General features: G+C 45.2%; 1 protein-coding gene and 1 pseudogene across 5 annotated transcripts in view; both read right to left on the reverse strand.

Annotated features, from left to right (window-relative positions):
* Positions 1 to 22,394, reverse strand: part of LOC119453962 (zinc finger protein OZF-like) — a 221,133-nt gene that overhangs the window by 197,881 nt on the left and 858 nt on the right. For 2 of the 5 annotated variants that reach the window (XM_049666940.1, XM_037715990.2), the window contains one exon: positions 17,039 to 17,248. The exons of 1 other annotated variant lie outside the window; for it this stretch is intronic. In XM_049666940.1, coding sequence (XP_049522897.1) covers positions 17,039 to 17,234 — 196 coding nt within the window. In that variant the 5' untranslated portion in view covers positions 17,235 to 17,248. Of the gene's footprint in view, positions 1 to 17,038; positions 17,249 to 22,394 lie in introns of those variants that run through there. 2 more of the 5 variants (XR_007466748.1, XR_007466750.1) reach the window with 2 other exon arrangements.
* On the reverse strand, positions 9,424 to 12,942 carry LOC119453964 (uncharacterized; annotated as a pseudogene).

Below are 22,394 nucleotides of genomic sequence, written 5' to 3' on the forward strand. Positions count from 1 at the left end.
CAGGTGATCAAAATTATTCCGGAGCTACAGCGTGCCTCATGATCAGATTGTGGTTTTGGCACATAAAATTCCATAATGTATTTTTTTTTTTTGCTCTGCACAGATAAAGCTTGACAAAAAAATTTACATTTACTTTACTACGGTAAAATTCCGTGCAAGAGCCCCCCCCTAACTTCACTGCTAATTTCAAATTTCCACGCCGTTCCGGGAAAGCACCCCCCCCCCCTCCGCACCAACACTGGCCTGCCACATCCAGTCCACGAAAATAATGGCAAATCGCACCGGTGCGCATCGGGGTGCCCCGATGAGCCATTTCATCGTATCATGGTCGCTCCCGGGCCCCCCAGTGGGCACACGTGTGCATCGGGGCGAACTGCGGCTGGCGGTCTGTAGTTCACTGACTGCCAGCCGACGGCGTGATCTGCCTCTCACACGGCACAGAGGATTTCCCTGCGGCACAGCGACATGACCACTCGGCAACAGAGGAGTGGTTGCGGCTACGCTCTGGCGTCGCCGGCAGCTTCACCACTGCTAATCATTCGTCACCGATATCGTCGCTAGGCCTTTTCCAGTTCACTTCGAATCTGTAGCAGGCGACGCTACAGAACGAACCGCCGACGCTCCCAAGCAGCAATGTTTTGCTACCGTCGTTGCCGCTTTACCCTCTCCTCACAACAGTTTCACACGATGAAGAAAACATGCTGATATTTGCGGTGCCACCAGCTGCGATGCGAGCATGGCCGAGCCGCGGTTCGCTGTCTGCCGTCGGTAGCCATGTACTGCAGCTGAGCTTGACTTATATCGGAACTCTCATTAGTGCTAAACGTTTCACCGTAGACATGGTTTTTAATAAAGTGAACATTACGCGTCACTTTACTCTAGAGGACATAATTTTGCCTGGAATAAAAGCTGCATAACCAATGTTCGTTTCGCCGGTCGCGACGGTGCAGCGTCGATGCGTTCTTTCTATAGTTCTTTCGGTGGTTTTGAGAGTGATAAACACCACTAACAAATCTTTAGCTTAATAAAGTTCAATGAAATTTTAATGCCATTCCCACTGCGCTTCTTTTTTTTTTTTTGAGAAAATTTTGTCGTTGCCATCTTGAATTTTGGTGCCGTTCCGGGATAGCACCCCCCCTAACTTTGCCGGTAATTTCGACTTGCTTGAGGGGGGGCGCTTGCTTGGAATTTTACGGTATATCCGATAATTCGTTATACCCGTGTTTGTTATATCCAGGTTTGACTGTATGTGAAGAAACATTATGTAAATAAACACAGAATTTCCTAGCAGAAGTTAGCAAAGCAGGTAATTCAGACATCTGTAGCGCAGTAATAAGCATTACAGTGCAGTTCATTGAACATACATATTTTGTAGGGGCACATGAACAGCAATTTTTGAGATCGAATGAGATAGTACCAGGAAGGAATCAAATCTAATTATACATATATTATTTTTTAAATAATAAGTAGTCTCATTCAAAAGTTATATAAAACGATGATCAGATCCAAGTATTCATAATGTTAGCAACTTTCTGTCAATACACTGCACGTTAGGAAGCGTTGCTTATGATAAGCACAAATAGAGCTTTAGAAAACAGATTAGAAGCCTGTTCACGTACACAGAACTCTTCGGAAAGTGCAAATGATCGCTGCATAGCCAGTATATCTCAGTCTCCGAACAGCATAGCCTGCTCTGCCAAGCAAGTTCACGTTTCCAAATGCAACGTGGCTTTGGAATTAGTAGGTTATATTTCTCAAGAAAAAGTACAATTCTTTTCTCAGCTAGCTTTTCAAAAGTTGCTTAGGCATGACAAGATGGTAATAACAAGCTATATTTATAATGCACTCGTATCACCAATTTTGTGATTGACATTCACTAATTCTGCATATATGTAAGAGAAGAATGAGTGATGAAAAATCTATTTAGTGGTAGGCATAGAAATTTTATGTTTTCTTTTTATACAACCTTTGTCCATATTTCGAGACTGATTTATTTTCTTCTCTAGAAATGATTCCTCAAAACAAATGTTGGTGCGCATGTGTAGCGCCATCTTTTTGAGCTAACCTGTGGCAGCTGCTAGGTGGCAATAAATGTAGAAAAATACGTTGTCACTAGTCGTCTGTGCATTCTACTGTGAGTGAATGTGGAGAGATGGACGTCCACCTCGAACAGCGTGTAAAGATAAAATTCTGTGTGAAGCTTGGCAAGACAGCCACACAGACGTATGATCTCCTTCATGGCGCTTAGGGCAACGAGACATTATCGCAGGCGCGAGTTTTCAATTGGAACAAGGGTTCGTTTCGGAGAGAACGTCAGTGGAAGACTATACAAGGCAGGGACGCCCTGCAACCTCACGGAATGAAAACAACGTGGCTCGGATCAGAGAGATCGTACAGCAAGACTGCACCATTACAGTCCGCATGCTATCGGATGCTCTCGACATAAGTAAGACAACATGCCACCAAATTTTGCGTGAGAACTTGGGGAAACAAAAGCTGAATGCCAGACTTGTGCCACACTCCCTCACCCAGGATCAGAAGGACACTCGGGCATCCGTGAGCACTGATTTGCTCTCCGAGGCAGAGAAGGATGCTGCATTTGTCGATAGCATCATTGCTGAAGACGAAACATGGTGTTTTCAATATGATCCTCAAACAAAGAGGTGGAGTGCCAAATGGCGGTCCACAAGCTTTCCGGCATCGAGAAAGGTGCGGCGACAGAAGACGAAAACAAAGTCGATGCTGATAGTTTTCGATGCCAGAGGTGTCATACACCATGAGTTCGTCCCACAAGGGCAGAGGGTGAATCAGGAGTTTTATACCCGCGTGCTCCAACACATGCGACGCCGTCACCCTGACTTAAGGGCATCTGGACAATGGAGCCTTCTCCACGGTAACGCAAGGCCACACACTACTCTCAGCATGACAAAATGTCTCGCCAAGCACAGCATTAGTGTACTTTCCCATCTGCCATACTTGCCTGACCTCTCCCCATGCAATTTTTTCCTGTTTCCTCGTGTGAAGAGAGCCCTAAAAGGTCGTTGGATGCATGGAGGCCATTCAAGACGCCACGACAAAGGAGCTCACAGCCCTGCCAAAAGAAGTGTTTTCCAACTGTTTCCAAGACCTCAAGAATTGTTGGAAGCTGTGTATAGACTGCAAGGGAGACTATTTCAAAGGGGTGCTGCACAAATGATTGCAATGTTAAACACATTTTTTTAATAGACTCAGTCTCTGAACTTTACGGAAGAAGGTTGTATATTTAGTGATTCATCAATCATCATACACAGCTGTTTGGTTTGATTGCATTGTCCTTACTGTGTTAATATTGAAATGGGCAGAGAAATAAATAAGGTTAAATGGGACTGTGTTGATTCTGCAGAAGATATGGCCAGTACAACCAGCATGGCGGAACGTTAGGCTAGCCCCACTACGTCCTCTCTTCTTGTTGGTGATCTTCTTTGTCGCTCTTGTGGCACCGTGATAACATTATCTGATGCATTGATTTCTTGATATACAAATGTGTTATATCGATATAGCAGGAATCGTGCGGATGGATTCGTTATAGCTAATAACAAGTAAACCACTGCCCATGTTGATGAAGCACATTCTGTCTGATTGCACCGTGTCTGATTTGGGTCTAACTCTTAAATCGCAAGAAGGTTAAAGTGGGTTACTTTGATTGAAATAGTAGAATAACAATGGAACATCCTTATACCCTAGATAGGCTTAAGGATGTTCCATATCCACTGCTATCAGCGGCACTCCAGCTAGCACATCCAGTGGTAATATTCTACACATACACAAATAAGGAAAGGATGGTTTATTTACCTAGGTCTCACCAATCTTAAACCAAACGCCCTAGTAAAGCACTGAACATGAAATGTGGGAGATGTAGCCCCACTTGCAGGAAGCTTTCTCTTCATTTCCCCTTTGCTTATTATTTCAATTAAACACAACAATTATTTTCCTCTATGCATTCTCCGGCTTGATTGTCTGTTTCCATCTTATGTCCATTACTTCAAGTAGGCCGCAGTATATTTAGAACACCAATATATTTGCGTGAGACATCTAATTATCAGAATTTATCATGTGTGGGTATACTATTATTACACACACTGAGTCTTTTGAAGGCATAACTGAGACATGAGCATTTCTGTGTTGTGTGTTCCCATGAAGGAATACAAAATGAACGTGGCCTCTGAATGTACTGCAATCTTATTACTACAAGTGTCCCTGCAACTTCGTAGATTAGGCTGGGACCTCCTGCGAAGTGACTTAGCAGTTCGCCATAAAGGAGCATATGGTGACACTTGAGCTAACTGATCCACAGAACACCACGAAGCATGCTACACATGTAAGCAGATTTCTAACACAGACTCTAGTTCAACATGGTAGTTGAACTATGGTATCCTGGTACTTTCTTTTATGTGTTCTCAAGCAACCACACCACCGAAAGGACATGGAGCAGACGGTGCAGCGATATGAGTATGCCAGTGTGACTGCATTGTGGACTTTTGCTTGAAGGTCTGAGGGCATGAAAGGCACTGAAATGGCTTTTCGCTCGTGTGGTTGTGCAGGTGTTGCTTCATGGTGGACGCATCGGAGAATGACCGAGGGCATCGAAATGGATGCTCCTCTGTGAGAAAGTCTGAAGGCAAAAATGGCATTCAAACAAACGCTTGCCAGTGTGGATCCTGGCATGTACTTTCATACACCACAGCTTATTGGTCTCATAATTGAGGTGACAGCGGTGGAGGCATCCCTGGTGCGAGTTGTCTCCCTTAGCCTTTGATGGTGAAATAGAAGGCCTTGATGCTGCACAACTAAAACAACAGTGAAATTTATTGTGAAATGCCAAGGAGCAGCAAGAGCACTAAAGGTATCGTGGTTTCATCCAAGCAAATTACAAATCTGTGGCATGCTGCAATATTTTTGTCCTAGTGTAGCACTCCAGTGCAATTCATCTAGCACGGCCAAAGTGGACTTGCAAGTGCTAGAGCATCTGGCCATCTTGTCGCAGCAGTCTTTGACCGTCATAATATCTTTGGCTCAAGAAACACGCGAGCTGCCGCTTACATGGCTTAAGCGAGTGATGCACAGCTCACTACAACGCTGTAGTTCATCGGTGTGAAAAACGAATAACAAGCCATGCGTGTACTGTACATATTCTTTGTAGCTGCACTCAACCTTTACAATTATAGTACAAGATTCAGACAAGCAGTCACCACGACCTGTAGCAGAGCCCGCGCTGTCCACCAATGCCCCACGTGCAATCTGCACTCGACCGCACGTCTACCCTTCAAGATGGTGGCAAAGCCCAATGTCGGCACAGAGATGTTGCATTACGCAAGAGGTCTATGCGACAGGTGCTATAGCTAGGGGCAGGCCGAGATTGCTGGTGTCTTTAGGTGCGCTTTTTTTCCGTGTGCCTAGCGTCAGAGGCTGCACAATCTCAAGTTTCGAAGAACCGGTGAAGCGAGATGGAGGACGAAGCACGGCGGGTGCTCTTCAACATGCCAGCATTGTGCAAGCAAGTTTTGTGATCATCGAGTGAGATGTGTTCGCGATTGCCTGTGCGTGCGTGACACTATAATTATTACTTTAATTATTAAGCAAATGTTTACTGCAATTTGTAAGGACGATAAAACTGTGAGCCTTACTCAATGTAGTTGTCTAATGCTCTTCTACTGCTTTCAATGCTTTGCCTTTCCGTGCAAACTGCGAAGTCGCGCATCTGGCGACACTTTCGTGCAAAATTGCATCTGATATCGCGCTCAAGTGCCGACAGGTCTAAGAACGCGAGCATGTCGGTAGCAGGCTTTTTAAGATGTCTTGCCACCAGTCACTTCACCGGCAGCACTGCTTAAACCAACAAGCCTAACCAGCGCCGCTTCAATGGGGAGTCGGCAACCAAAGTTGCGCTTTTGTGCCAGTGGAGATGGCAACACCTTTCTTCGTGGCCACAAGGTTTGTGACATCACAATGCAGTTGATGGCCGAAACACCTTGCAGCATATGAAATTGTGGTCATTGCCGTTATAGATTGGTGCTCGGGGTAGGTGGTGGTGCCGCAGGAATTGTGAAGTTAAGAAAATTCAGGCGTCCGAAAAGTGACAATTTTATTATTTGTTTTTCCTACCAGTGTATATATTATGAGGCATCTGCAAAGAAAATGTGCTTCGCTACAACCAACACCGTGACAGATCAATTCCGATTTAATAATAGCAGGAGAATGTAGCCCACTGAAATAAAGAATAAACAAGCAAGTTTTATATTTATTTCGTTAAGTACGATAACTTATATCCTTGTCCTTATATTGAGGTCTGACTGTATATGAAGAAAATTATATTTGAAAGCACTCGGAGAAATACACAGCATATTGTACCAGAACTGAAGTTAACAAATGAGACCACTCAGAGATGTGTCGTGCAATAATAAGCATTACAATGCATTTATTGAAAATACATTCTGTGGCAAGGGTTATTGGAGTCGTAGAGCGGCAGCCAGAAATGCAGTGGCAGCATTGAGAGCTCAGCTGGATGGGTGAAGTGGCCACGAGACGCGAGATGGAGACTGTGCTTTCTTCTCCTGGCTCCAAGACATGCAATGGTGACGGACTTTCTAGTGTGCCATTGTTCTTCCTTACAATCGCCCCCTGGCTAAAGAAGGAGCCATCCTGGCAACCTACAGGGACGATAGGATTGGCTCATATAGTTGAACCCCTTTATAAGAGACACGTGCTGGGGATCAGTTTATGTCTCTTATATGAGAGGCCTCTCATTAGCAGGGTACCAAGTTCTCATTTTCTAACCAGCCCTTATTTCGATATTGGCACCATACAATTAAAAGAAGCACAAAAGAAGGCTATAACCTGTTGAAAAAAGCTTTATTATATGACATTTGTTGTTAAACTGGGTTACTAGTGAAATAGTTCTCAAGCTTGGTTTGCTTCCTGGCTGCATTGAATGTTCTTCAGCACAGCTTCTTCCAGCTTGATGACAAGGACGAGAGATCCTTACGGTCACTAGTCCAAAGCTGTAAGTGGTGACGAACTCGGCCAAGTACTGTCATTACCTCCCCAGAAGTCATTGGTGCTGCACAATCACTTTCGTTGTCAGAAACATATGTGGCACTGTCTTCACTTTTCTCATCTTCCTGCACCATCCTGATTATGTTCTCATCACAGAGGTCTTCTGTACCAGCAAGATTGTCATCTGGTTCAACAAAGCCCTGAAATGTGTCCGACTCATTAAAGTTCCTCTGAATGATTGGCCAAGATTCTGGCTCCTCATCTACATAAACAAAGTCTTCATCTGCAGTGTCCTCGTCTGTGTCTTCCTGCTGCAGATTAAAACCTTCTTTACGGAAGCACCCTCTCACAGTGCTGCTCGTAACGTCGTTCGTCGTTCCAGTAGCCATAGAGCATTGCAACTGCTGTCCCAAGTTTATTGCTGTTTCCCGCATCTGCAGCATATCAAACAGCAGCTGCTGAACAAGCCGTTCTCTGTACTTTGCTTTAACAGCTCTTATGACCCCTTGATCTAGAGGTTGTAGCAAAGACGTGCAGCGGGTGGGAAATAGCTCAGCGCAACAGCTTTCAATGGCGGGGCTTCCATGTGTGCCGAACAGGTGTCTAGATACATGAGAATTTTTCTGTTTTTCATTGCCATCTTCTCATCAAAACTAGTCAGCCATTTGTTAAAAATCTCAGCTGTCATCCATGTGGCCTTATTTGCAGTGTACTTTACATTCATAGAGTAGTACTTTAGGCAGCATGGTTTTTTGGACTTGCCAATAGCCAAAACATTTTCTTTTGCAGTTCCGTCCATATTAGTACAGAACATAGCTGTAATACGATCTTCTGACTTTGTGCCTCCACTGAAATCTTGACCAGCAAGGCAAAACGTTTTTCCAGGGAGCATTTTGAAAAATATTCCCGACTCATCGAGGTTGAAGACATCGCAAGCCTTCCTTCCTCTCAGCAATGTTTGCAATGTCCCGTCTTTCCACTGCCTTACGGCATTTTTGTCAGCAGCTCTGCTTTCGCCACAAACAGCTTTGTAGCTGATTCCATGCCTACGCTTGAAGTGGTTGAACCATCCTTGACTGGCCTCAAACTCAATGCCAAGGCCAAACGAAAGCTGCCTGGCTCTGGCTAGAACCAAGGGTCCACTGAGCGGTATGTTCTTGCTCCGCGCATCCTGTATCCACAGAAGAAGCACTTTTTCTAAAGCATGATGAGATGACTTATGTAGTTTCGATCTGCTTGCTCCGGTTGGCGCTTCCTTTAACAGCTTCTCTCGTTGGGTCCAAATCCTGCCGACCACCTTTCTGGACAACCCAAATTTCCTGGCGGCGTCAGCTTGCTTCATTGCACACTTTATATCCGCAATGATGTCCAACTTTTTTGCGACAGTCAGGAAAGTACGGCGCTTGATGGAGCTGTTTTCCATACCCATGTGGTGACAGCCAGGCAACGGCTGTCCACATCGATGAAGCATGTGAAGATCAGTTGCACATGGATCAGTCAGGCAACAGCACAATAGTACACGGAGAAAGAAAATTGGAACAATAGGGCGATGGTGATTTGGCTATACACTGTGGACAGGGTTGATCGGGTTACCTGCGGGCTTGCCGGGTGAAGCAAAACTAAGAAATTCTAACCAAACTACATAAATAAAAAATATACAGGCATGTATAAATGGTGAAAATGATGGGTAAAATAGACGATTCTTAAAACCATAGCGTTTGAGATTTGTTGCTCGGACCGTTGTCATCCATAATAGGTACGTTCGATTCGCCTGCACCATCGGAACCAGTTCACGAGGTGCTGCACCCTGCCGTTCGTTTCACTGGTGCAGCCTAGCGCCCTCTGCACTCCGGTATTTGTTTCAAAAAGTGCCGGAAAGGTGCAGGGCTGGTTCCTGAAATTTCGGCACCGCTGGAGTTGGTGGTTCCACGTTGGTGCAGCATTGTTTGTTTCGCGCGCATTCGAAATGGCAGCAGACGGCATGGTCGTCTGCATTGACGGTGTGGAGCAGACGATAACGCCATTGATTGCCGAAGACGGTTGTCGAGTGAGGAATGGCAACGGCTTTGCCTACAGAGCACAAGGTATGTATACGATCGTGGTATGCATGTGTCACACGAGCCCTTTAGATGTTATTTGAGAACATTTTAGTCGGTACGTTGCCACAGTACTACATGCACAAAGCGTGTGCGGCACATAAGAAATCGTTTTCTGTAAATAAAAACGTGTTATGCTTGTTTTAGCTTCGAGGGTGGCGAGATTAGACCTAATAAGTGCGAAATGTACTGGTGACTGCAATAACTTTATGCCTAACAACAATCCGCGCACTCGACGGACACACAATAACCATGTGTGTCCGTTGTGTACTGTGAGCTTACGAATGTCGTTTCGTTCGTGCTCGAAAATCTCGGTGGCCGTAAAGTAAGCGTGATTAGTTTGGCACGGCCGCTGAATTAAATATTGTGCAGGCTGTAATGGGAGCGAGGCAGGCTGCAACGCGTGCGTTCTTACCCAGAGGCCGTGGGTTTGGATTGGACCGGGCGGAATCGAACTTGAGATTACAATAGCCGTCGACCTGTATGATGTCATATTTGCGTTGATTCACGCACACTCGCAAGCGTCTGTGTGACGGTAATATTGGGTGACACTGCGAGCAATCTACAGATTTACTTTGCAGCCACCTTAAGGCAAGACAAAAATAGGGGTGTCACGTGCTGGATGCACGGATCAAAATATAGGTATGCAGTCGTTCGGTTTACGTGACTTGTTATTAGTAATATGTTGATGGCCAGCTATAAAATTAGTTCGCACAGAAGAGCTGCAGTGTTTTTATTAAATGATGAAGCTGTTTACAGCTAGGCACTTCCACAATTATCCTTCCTTTTATTCCTTCTACAGATGGTACTCTGCTGACCATATTTGTAGATCCTACACCAGACACCAGTGTCCCAGTGCCATCAACCCCACCGGCTGCGGACACTGTGGAGCCAATTCTTTCTCAGAGTCCGGGCTGTTTTGCTTTGGACGAAACACAGGCTGTGGGCACTGCTGCACAGCCCTTGGCACAGAGCCCCGAGGAGGAAGAAAGCCGTGAGAACGACCTTTGGAGCGGGGCGAAAACTAGGTTTTTTATTAAAAAATATATGGAACTGAAAGAGCTACTTCGTAAGAAGGGTGGCTTTCGGCAAGTATCCTTTATTTTTTAAGTAAGCAGTTGACTTAAGAGTAAAATGTATTTGCTGGGGCATAAGTATGCTCATTTATTTTATGCATCAGAGTAACTTCTTTTTATCATAATTGGATTTCGGCTTGTTTTTGTGGTTGACATTGATATCCACAAATGGTAATTCATTGGTTATTCTCTCCTTTCTGGATATCTTGCAGGGTTAAAATTGCAGTAAGCCCAGTTATTAGTAACGCTCAGAAACATGAAATAGCAATCTAAAGCCTGTTGGCATACATTGCTAAGACAAGTTAGTATTGTGATTAATGAAACTAATCTATGGCAGTTTCACCTTACTGTTTAAAACAAGTACGAAAACAATGCACAAGCATGTTCGTTTAACTTTAATGATGTATGTCCTACAATCTAAATTTAATCAATTATTACTTAACTATTTTAGACCAACTGTGCTACTTAATTGGTCTTGTTTAGAGAGGGGTACCTCTTTTTGCCTGTTTCATCTGGTCAACCTGTGAAGGATAATGTATGTGTAGCATACAAATGACATTGTGGCAAAATGCACGGAAACATACGCCTTGGGCAATAGCAGCACAGGTTTGTGCTTCTATGAGGCAGTTTTTTTTCTTCAATAATTCTATCAAAGTGTCTTTACTCATGCAGCGAGTTTATAGACTACTTCGTATGTGTTCGGCTTCCACACACTGTTTATGGTTCTCGTTGCATTTATTTCAGTACAAAGAAAGTTTTATGGATTCGCCTTGCCTCCCTTATTTCAACGGAGTTCAACTGCACAGTGACGCCCATGCAGACTCAAAATAAGTGGAAAAGCTTGGAGAGGGCATATAAGCGTAGCAAGACGAATAATTCTTCATCTGGCCACTCCCTGATCACCTGCGATTACGAGGAGTGAGTACAGGCCATTGTTGCCGTAAATTCGTAAAGCTACTATGTATCTGATATTTTATTATTTCTAGGGAACTGGCTGAAGTACTTGAAAAGGAACACCATATCACTCCAACAGTCCTCCTAGTGCCCGGGGAGGTGATTGAAAACAACAGGTACAATGGCCCTACTTGATATGTAGTTGTTTCTAAGCCTAATTTTTTTATGCTTCAGAGAGGGCACTGTTGCGGAGACAGAGCCTTGCCAGGAGGCAGGGCCATCCCACCACCCCAGCCAAGATGGCCCAGCAAGAAAAAGAAAATCTGCTACCTCTGTGGAGGATCTTGTCGAGAAATATAAGGCGACAAAGCAGGAGCGGGAATTGCGATTTGAGAAAAAAATGGCACTTTTGGAGCGCCTTGTTGGTGCCGTTGAGGCATGTGCTGCTAATAAATAAGTTTTGAACATGAAGGAATGATTTTTTTTTTATAAGACTCTGCAAGAACACTTCACTGAGCATGAAGGAATGTTTATTTTTTATAAAACTCCACAAGAATGCTTCACATCAGCACCTCTCGCATTAAGAAAGTGCTCTATTAAACAAATGGAACACTAACACTGCTTTTGTGCAATTGCATTTCTCAAATTTTCACTATAGGCAGCCAAACTTTGGTCAGTAATGTCACTTTCGTCATCATTTCCAACATCTTCAAGCTCTGAAATTTCTTGCAGCTCAATAAAATAATCCCTCTCTTCATTGCACATGTTGTGTAACACACAAGCACCCATTACTATGAGGCAGCACTGCTTGATTGTAGCAGTGTCAACAAAGTAAAGCCTACGGAACCTTTGCTTTAGAAGACCAAAGGTGTTCTCAATAGAACACCTTTGCTGAGAGTGGCACTTGTTATAGCGCTTCTTCCATGCCGGAAAACTGTGCTCATTATCGCGGTACGGCGTCAACAACCATGGAAGCAGGGGGTATGCAGAGTCTCCGAGCAGGTAGCCACCATCACATCTCATCGCTGCCATCTCAAAGAAGGGGCCTTCACGAAGCACCCTGGCATCGTGTGCCGATCCAGGAAAACCGATAAAAACGTCGATGAACTTGTTCCTACTATCACATATTCCCTGGATCAGTACAGACGGGAACTTCTTGCGGTTGAAGTAGGACTGGGAGGATTCAGTCGGCTTGTTGATCTCTATGTGGCACCCGTCAATACAGCCCATGGTGTTACGCGGCCCTTTGCCGGAGCTCTTTACCAAGAAGCCCGCCTTGGTCCTTTCTTGATCATGCCCGCTAGGCCATGTGATGACTTCTCCACTTATGCTGTTTAAAAGTTCAACAGTCGCTCAATGCACACGTGCACTGAAGATTCGGATAAATCAAATCTGTCAGCAAGGCAGTACATACTCGATTGGCTTCCAATATAGCTCAGTACCACCAAGCACGTCTTCTCGGCAGTGATCCGTGTGCGCCCTCCTGGAGAATCGGGGAAGAACGGAGACGATTCGTAGCGGGCGACAAGATCGCTGAACGTCTCGCGTGAGAGTCGGAACATCCGTTTAAATTCGAACCCGAAGTACCGGCCTACGACGTCCTCACAGTATCTTGGAATGCGATTTCTGTCCACTCTTGCTAGCTTCACTGCCATTATCGCGACTAGGTCGTCAAATTCGTCGTCACTTTCAGACTCCACTAGCTCCATGGCGACGTGCACAACAGTTGAAAGCAGGCCAGCGTTCATGACCTTCGTCCACAGAAGCAACGGCGAGGAAAAAGGCGGCGATTTGGCACAATGAACACCAAAACACTAACAACGTCGAGACGGACCGAGACATAATGCCGCGCATGCGAAACAAGAAAGCAGAAGGTTCTGCACTTCGGGATTCTGTGTGGCGCTGCTGTCCGGTCAGGCCGGCACGCCGATAGCCCTGCACTCGCCCTGAACTTCTCGAACCCCTGAACCTACAGATAAACGTATACTCCTTCACAGACTCTAGAGGCTGACTGGCGATCCTGAATTCTTGTTCCCTTGCCAGGCTATTGAACATTATCCTTGTCTTCTGCATATTCATCTTCAACCCAATTCTTACACTTTCTCGATTAAGGTCCTCAATAATTTGCTGTAATTCGTCTCCATTGTTACTTAATAGGACAATGTCATCTGCAAACCGAAGGTTGCTGAGATATTCGCCGTTTATCCTCACTCCTATGCCTTCCCAGTCTAAGTCTTGCGCTAGCTTGAATACTTCTTCTAAGCATGCAGTGAATAGCATTGGAGAGATTGTGTCTCCTTGCCTGACCCCTTTCTTGATAGGTAACTTTCTACTTTTCTTGTGGAGAACCAAGGTAGCTGTGGAATCCTTGTAGATGTTTGCTAAGATATTCATGTATGCCTCCTGTACTCCTTGATTACGCAATGCCTCTATGACTGCTGGTATCTCTACTGAATCAAATGCCTTTTCATAACCTATGAAAGCCATACAGAGAGCTTGATTGTAGTCCGCAGATTTCTCAATTACCTGATTGGTGACATGGATATGATCCATCGTAGAATATCCCTCCTGAAGCCAACTTGTTCTCTTGGTTGGCTGAAGTCAAGTGTTGCCCTGATTATATTGGAAATTATCTTGGTGAATATTTTATACAATACTGAAAGCAAGCTAGTGGGTCTATAATTCTTCAATTCTTTAACGTCTCCCTTCTTATGAATTAGTATAATGTTGGCGTTATTCTAGCGCTTTTGGAACACTTGAAGTTGTGAGGCATTGCCTATAAAGGGTTGCAAGCTTTTCAAGCATGATGTCTCCTCCATCTTTGATTAAATCTACTGTTATTCCATCTTCTTCGGCAGCTTTTGCCCTGGTCATGTCTTTCAAGGCGCTTCTAACTTCATCACTAGTTATAGGAGGAGCCTCTGTATCCGGTACATCGCTATTTCGAACGAAAGTATCTTGGCTGTTTTAGGCACTGTACAGGTTAGTATAGAATTCTTCCGCTGCTTTTACTATGTCATCGAAATTGCTGATGATATTACCATGCTACATACATCTTGCCTTGTCCTATGCCAAGCTTTCTTCTTGCTGATTTAATGCTGCATCCATATTTTACAGCTTCCTCAATCTTTCCCACGTTATAATTTCGAATATCCCTTACTTTCTTCTTGTTGATCAGTTTTGACAGTTCAGCGAATTCTATCTAATCTCTTGAGGTGGACATTTTCATGTTTTGTCGTTTCTTTATTAGGTCCTTTGTTTCTTGGGAGAGCTTGCCTACTGGTTGCCTTGGTGCCTTATCTCCCACTTCAATTGCTGCTTCTGAGATCAACCTAGTTACGGTTTCATTCATTACCTCTATATTGTCTTTATCTTCCTTTTCTAAAGCTGCATCTTTGTTTGCGAGCACCAGCCTGAATTGGTCTGCTTTTACTCTTACTGCCTCTAGGTTGGCCTGTTTCCTCTCGACTAATTTCACTCTTTCTCTCTTCAAATTGAGAGAAATCCTAGACCTCACTAACCTATGGTCACTGCACTTTACCTTACCTAACACTTCTACATCCTGCACTATTCTTGGATCGGCAGAGAGTATGAAATCGATTTCATTCCTTGTTTCTCCATTAGGGCTTTTCCAGGTTCACTTCCTGTTGCTGCGCTTCCTGAAGAAGGTATTCATTATTCGGAGCCTATTCCTTTCCGCGAATTCCTACTAACATCTCTCTTGCATTCCTAGAATCGATGCCGTAGTTGCCAATTGCTTGCTCACCAACCTGCTTTTCCCCCACTTTTGCATTAAGGTCGCCCATGACTATAGTATACTGAGTTTGCACCTTGCTCATTGCTAATTCAACATCTTCATAAAACTGTTCTATTTCTTCATCATCGTGACTAGAGGTTGGGGCATAGGCTTGTACTACCTTCATTTTGTACCTATTATTCAGCTTTATTATGACGACTGCTACCCTCTCATTGATGCTGTAGAATTCATCAATGTTGCCCGCTATGTTGTTATGGACTAGAAATCCTACCCCGGATTCTCTGTTATCGGGAAGACCTCTGTAGCAGAGGACGTGGCCGTTAGTCAACACTGTGTAAGCCTCACCCGTTCTTCTAACCTCACTAAGGCCAATAATATCCCAGGCAATACCTGATGATTCTTCAAGTAGCCCTGCTAAGCTAGCCTCACTTGATAAGACGCGCGTGTGGAACGTTGGCAGGTTCAGTTTCCATTGGCGGCCTGTCCGGACCCAGAGATTCTTAGCACCCTCTGCCGAGTAGCAAGTCTCACCGCCGTCTTGGTCAGGTGCTCCGCAGCCACTGGGGACTGAGGGCCATGGGCTAATTGTCGGAGTCATGAGGAAGATAGTGGCCGAATACTGCACCAGGGAGGCCAATTCCTGTTCTGGTGAGGGAGTGACTTTGATGAAGCTTAGTGGGCCTTCCTAGTTTGGTTGCACCTGAACTAGTATAGCCCCACTAGCTCTCGGCAATATATATATTGTAAGCACATTTCACGTACTTCATCGTTCTCATTTGTATATAGCCATCATCATCCCTGTTTCTCTTCTTCTTCGTGTTTGAGCCTCGGCCGTGCCGGTGGAATAAACGGGTCTGCCAGTGCTGCCTGTCCTGGTCGTCTTCCGTCTTTCAAAGTGGTGGAGGCGCGTCAAGATCCCGACGTCCTAGTGCGTTCCTGCCCTACCTGGAGCTACGTTCCGGTCGCCGCCTGCGCCCGGCCACCCCCACAGCTATGACCACCCCTGCGTCGGCCGCCGGCACTATCGCTACCCCTGACGCTCCTGCTCCTACGACATCGGCTGCACTGACATCGTGCACCATTACCACCCCTCATCGTGATCCACCAGTCTTTGCGGGTCTCCGCGGGGAAGACGTCGACGACTGGCTCGACAACTACAACCGCGTGAGTTCGGCCAATGGGTGGAAGACGACCAGGACAGGCAGCACTGGCAGACCCATTTATTCCACCGGCACGGCCGAGGCTCAAACACGAAGAAGAAGAGAAACAGGGATGATGATGGCTATATACAAATGAGAACGATGAAGTACGTGAAATGTGCTTACACTATCTATATTTTTTTTTCTTGCCGGTGTCAGGCACCACTCCATGCCTGAAAATGTAGTGGACTGGAGTAGGATTCGAACCTACGACCTTCAGATTTGAAGCCGGGTATTCTACCTCTGCTCCACGGCACCACTTATCCGAATGATGGGATAAGGACAATCAAATTTTGGAAGTTTGGTGATAGGTGGGACCCAGGGCCACACAAGAGATTCAGGTGGGAATGTGGGAGCAGATCAGTCATCATCACGTCGAAGCTTTTGGCACGATTGGTCAGTGGGCGAGCATGCCGACATTCCTCGGAACCCTTAGCAGCAGTGGGAACCAGAGTACATTCGAAAGCATTTGGATTATATGGGAAAATTGCATGATTCCAGTATCATCATGCCATTATCTCCATGCAAATGTCGCCATTCCATCATCATACAGTCATCCTCATCCATTATGATCATAGCATCATTCTTATCTTTATGCCATCATGGTGCTTTTATCGTTGTCGTTCTTCTGCCATCATACATGCCACGTGTATGATCGAGAGCAACAAGTTTATGTTGAGTGAGGAGGTTCCCATTGAAAATCTACCCAACTGCCTCATGTGGTTACTCGCAAATGATAACTAAGCAGGAACAGCCATTCTCACAAACAACAATGAAAGATTCACTTAAACCGATTCCCACAGCACGTGGGATCCGCAGATGTTGCATTTGACCTAAATCAGAATGCAGACGAGAATTGCATACCTGCCGACTTGTGCTCAGCAGTAGAAGGTCATATACACTTGAGCAGGTCGTACCAGGCAGCCATTTACCATAGGTTCACACAAGCAAGCTGAAGTAAGAGAAGTGCTGGTAACTGCCTACCTGAGGTGGAGCTGGACTGATCCACAGCCTCTGCAGTCTGCATGCTCCTCGACACCTTCTGTGCTCTTAGGGAGCACCCGACAGACTTGTCAGCCAGAGGCAGGCAGCACTGCGTGCCAACCTTGACCTGACCGACGACCTTGGAAGGGGCCTGGCATGCCACTATGGCAACAGTGATGCATTCACCAAGACTCATTGCATTTGTGAGGCCTGCAGAAAATAACTGGAGCGATTGCTGCATTGAGAACAAGTGGAAAATAAAACAACAAAAAAGATGCAGGGGCAGATTACAGCGTAGCCACGGAACTCACTATAATCGTGTCAGTTCAGTAGCACTAAAAAGCTACAAGGGACAATACACACCGAATATTTGAAAGCAGGGCGACCTTTGTCAGCACAAGCTGTACGACAGGAGAACATCTCTCAGGCTTAAGTTCATCTCATGCATTTTAGAGCTATTGGTGTAGTCCGACTAATGCGAGATGCCAAGGTCATTTTCATCATAAGCAGCCTATTTAATGTCCATCACAGGACGAAGGCATCTCTCAGCTTATCTCCAATTGCCCCCGTCTTGTGTCAGCTGATACCAACCAGCGCTTGCAAATTTCCTATTTCATCACACCACCTTATTCGCTGATAACAGGTAACTGCATGTTCCAAAATATTCGTCACATAAAACACCACAAGTATCGTCCCTTCGATTGGTACCCATTGAGTAGCCCCAATACACCTGCCCTACACACTACATAGCCTGCCAAATTTTATTTTTATAGCAACAGCATTCTTTGGGAACTTCATCCAAATTGTTGTGTGTGTGTGTGCGCACGTGCATGTGTTTGCATCTAACCTCTTTTCCGCCAACTAAGGTCACTGGGCAGTCCATGGTCAAAAAATTTGGCAGACCCAACTCACTATGATTGTCACGATGACGGTAAAGGCTCACTCACACTAGGCCCCGAAACGACACTGATTTTGGTCTGCCGACTGTTGGCGACAGCATCTTCCTTCTTTTAAATCGTCGGCCACAGCGTTTTCCATATTGTAAACTGCTGTCGCCAACAATCCGACCAAAACCGGTGTCGTGTCGGCCTAGTGTGAATAAGCCTTAATGCGTTTAACATTGAATCAATCAACACAAAACGAGTTATGTATGCGGCGTCTACTGCGGCAGGAGTTCTCTTTCGCGTTACATAATGATGATATTTATAGGCATTCCCTTTGAAATGGGGCAGGGACAAATAGCCACCTAGCCTGCTTGATTTAATCATGATTTACTACATCCAGTGGTGTCACTGATGAACTGAGATTTGGAGCAATATTTGGAGCAGCAAAATGTTAGTTTTGGAGCACTCAAATACAGATTTTGGAGCACTTTGGAGCCAATATATACCAACTGCTGGACACGCCCTAGGTTATTTCGAATACTTCAAACTGACAAGCCTAACTCCTGAAAGTATTTGCTTGCTGTAAAGCAACGCTGCTCTTCCTATAAATAAATGTTTAAGGCAGACGTAAATTTGAGCCTCCCTTTAATTTCAACGACAACAAACCTGTTCCCACAATGTACTGTAACTAGTTTATTTAAAATTAAGTGAAGCTGCTCAGACATTGCTTTTTACATCACATGAATTTTTATTGACAGCTGCCAGCTTAGCCATGTTTACAGCAAGGCTGAGTCAGAAACACTTGGACAGACTTAATGTCACCAATGGTCTTCTGAGACAGGTCAGCCTTGATGAGCACCTTGTAATGCTCAACAGGGGTGGGACTGCCCAAAGTAATTTTGGAGCAATTTTTGTAGTGTAGGCGCATTTTGGGCATATTGTCGTCGTCATCTGTACATACGACGATGGACATACTAGCCGTATGCTAGTATGAAAGTATACGTAGGGCAGTCAGGCCACTGTGTTAACGAGCGCCTTAGAGAACACGAGCGATCTATACCGACAGGCACAGGTTCCCATTTAGCTCAACATTGCAAAATATGCAAGTGCAAGGCTATGTTTCATGACACTACGATTTTGAAAAAGAGCTGTGATACCACCGCCCGAGAATTATCAGAAGATTTTTTCATGCAGTCACTGGGTTCGCAGTGCATTAGTGTGCCTTCCTTAAGCTTGTACAGCGCTGAATATGGTTTTTTGGATTATGTGTCATGAGTGCACTCTGGCGATCAGAAGTTGTGGTGGTTGCCGCGCATGGTGCTCACTGCGCATGTTCTTCTTGTTTCTGCTCTATATAAAGGAGTGATGCAATAAAATTATGTCAGTTGAGAGTAGCGCCTTGTCCTGTCGTCTTTCACGTGTCCGTTGCTTTTGCGCTAAACAAGTAATTATGGATTCGCACCAACTAGCCCGCCAACGCATTGTGCCAAACTCGTGTCGTTCAACCGAAAACGTAATCCTCTCCTGTTCCCTTATACTACCTCGCATGTCACCATAGAATTAACACAGTCTTATAAGTACCTCGGCGTAACGTTGTCTAATGATCTAACCTGGAACACGCATGTCACTAAAATTGTATTATCTGCTAACAAAAGCCTTGGGTTCTTAAAACATCCTCTACGTCCCGCGCCACCAGACCTAAAACTGCTTGCCTACGAGTGACTTGTACGCGCTAAGCTGGAATATGCATCTGCCATCTGGAGCCCTAACCAAAAATATCTAATAAAGTGCATAGAATCGGTACAAAATCGTGCCACAAGATTCATTCATTCATGCTATTCATACAATACCAGTATATCATCGTTAAAAGCAGAGTCCGGCATATCAACCCTGGCTTGTCGGCGTCGTATCGCTAGTATGTTTCATAAGTTCCAAAAACTTATTCCATAAGTTCTTTTACGGCTCACTTAATCATCCACCCTACATCAGTCCTCCGGCCCGCATTTCACTTTGCATTGGTCATCCCCTTCAATTCGCCCGGCCAAGTGCGCACACTACCACTTTTGCCTCGTCATTCTTCCCACGCTCAGCCTCGGACTGGAACGGCCTTTCACACGACATCGCCGCAATCACCTGCCCATCCACATTTTTGAACTGTATAACTTCCATATGTAACCGCGAGCAAACATGTACTTAAACATCCTTTCCATGTGTATTATTTACTTTATACTTGTTGCCCACCTCTTATTTAATACCCCCAAACCTGGGGGCCTTCAACGTAATAAAGTGAAGAAGTGAAATCCCAATGCTTCTGGAAGGTGGACACTCCTTACAGATCTCGCTGGGTGAACATCTTGGCATTCCATTAGGATGTCCTAAGTCATCTCTGGGCTTTCTTTGCAGCACACAGACATGCCTCATCCTGTGGCGCATTTTTGCTCCGGTATGTTTTTGTCCTCAGCTTCGGCAAGGCCATCCCTTTTGCAATATCATGCATAATTTATCTCCCGATTTCTTTCCTGCTGTGTTTGTAAGTCGAAGAGAACCTTAAGAATCTCTTAAGTTTCCCAAAGAAGACTCGGCGTCATCTAGTGCTGCTGCCATAACGCGTGCGCGTGGCTACCGCAGTGCATGGCTCACAAATGCCAGCGAACACTGAGAAATGCGTCATGCGGCAACTGGGCTCCTCTTTAGCGCTTCTTTCTGGACCCACTGTGCCACCTAGTGGTGCTGCCGAGAACTCCGTGCATGGCCTCCAAGACGAGAAGCGTGTCGCGCCGGTGCCTGCAAACATTCGGAATTGTTCCCTCACTTCCCAAACACCCAGTGGGACATACTCAGTGACCCAAGTTGGCGAGAAGAGTGACACATACCCACTGCAATCATGGCACTGCCTGCTAAAGTGTTGGCATGAAAGACCATTCACTGAAAAGCAGCACATAACCAGTGCATTTGCGGCACAGCCTTACAACGCATCGGGTTGCTGTGAGGAATCAAACCCTCGTGAGACGGGTGTGATTTCCCTCCAAGAAATATCAAATATATCAATAAATATACGGAATCTTTCCTGTAATTGTAGAGTGGCATATTCCCAGTAGCATAGTGACCCAAGGTAGCATCAAAGAGGTTCATTGAACAGCAGTAACCACCCAGTCTTACATCTACAGTGACCCATGTCAGCGTGAAAGAAGTTCGTTGAAGAATGGCACATATGTAAACACTGCCACATACTCAGTGACCCAATCTGGTCCGACAGTTGGTTTCGAACTGTTCCCTATGCACAGCAGTCCCGTTGCGCTACTCATTTGACCATGGACTACCCAGTGAGCCAGGTAGGCGCGAAAACGGCTAGATACAAACATCCATACATACAGTAGCGCACCCAGGATCACTGCCAGGGGGGGGGGGGGGGGGAGCAAGCACTTTGCATAATATGCAATTTCCTTGCTTAAGCCAGAGGAATCTAACAGCAAATACAATACCTAATATTTATAATAAAATGACACCAAGGATGATGACGTTTACTCCTTCAGCATTTTACTCTAAGTAATTTAAGAGTGAACGAATAAATACAAAACAGTGATAGACTGTTTCTGTCTATCAGGCAAATTCGACCTCAAGCCACCTCCTGAATTGAAATGACAATGTGAACAGAGCACTGAAGGTACACGTTGGACTGGGGCTAGACGCGTGACGGAGGGGGGGGGGGGTTACAACACCCAAAATACCGCCACCCCTCCTTTGGTACGCCGTTGCATACATAAATATCTAGCACCTGAAAAGTGCGTGAAATACTTCAAGGAAGGAAGGAAAGGCAGGGAAGTTAACCAGTTTAGCATAACCGGTTTGCTACCCTACACATGGAAGCATGATGGACGAGAATTAAATACTTGTAGAATGCTAATGCATGAATAGGGGCCTTCATACAAGACACACTGGTGACAAACAGCGGCCCCATAGACTTATGGGCCAGCGCTGATAAAAGCTGTTGGTAGCTCCCAACACAATTCTTCATCCGTTCACATGCAACACTCATAGCACTGCCATGGCATTGTACCGATTCCAATTTCTGATTCACCTGCAAGACATCCTACAGACTGACATAGTCTTCTGAGTCAGATGCTAAGGATGCAATTGAAAATAGGGCCCTTCGTGCAATAGATGCTGGTGAAAAACAGCAGCCCCATAGAAATATGGGCCAAAGCTGAGAATGGCTGTTGGTAGCTTGCAACACAAATCTTCTTCTATGATTAATTATCGCAGGTCAGCTGGAAACAAATTTTTTTTGGTTTCATCTTCTAGTGTGTTTTTGTGATAGCACAATGTATCAAGTGCAATACAATATTACAAGTGAATTTACACAATTTGAAATGGAAATTTATGACCATTGTGGTAGCCTGCAAAATTTAAATATGTGAGCAAGCCCTGTCACCTGTCTGGCACGATTATGACAATGTCATACGTCACTCAAA

The sequence above is a fragment of the Dermacentor silvarum genome, chromosome 5 (assembly GCF_013339745.2).
Source record: "Dermacentor silvarum isolate Dsil-2018 chromosome 5, BIME_Dsil_1.4, whole genome shotgun sequence".
NCBI classification, from domain to species: Eukaryota; Metazoa; Arthropoda; class Arachnida; order Ixodida; family Ixodidae; genus Dermacentor; species Dermacentor silvarum.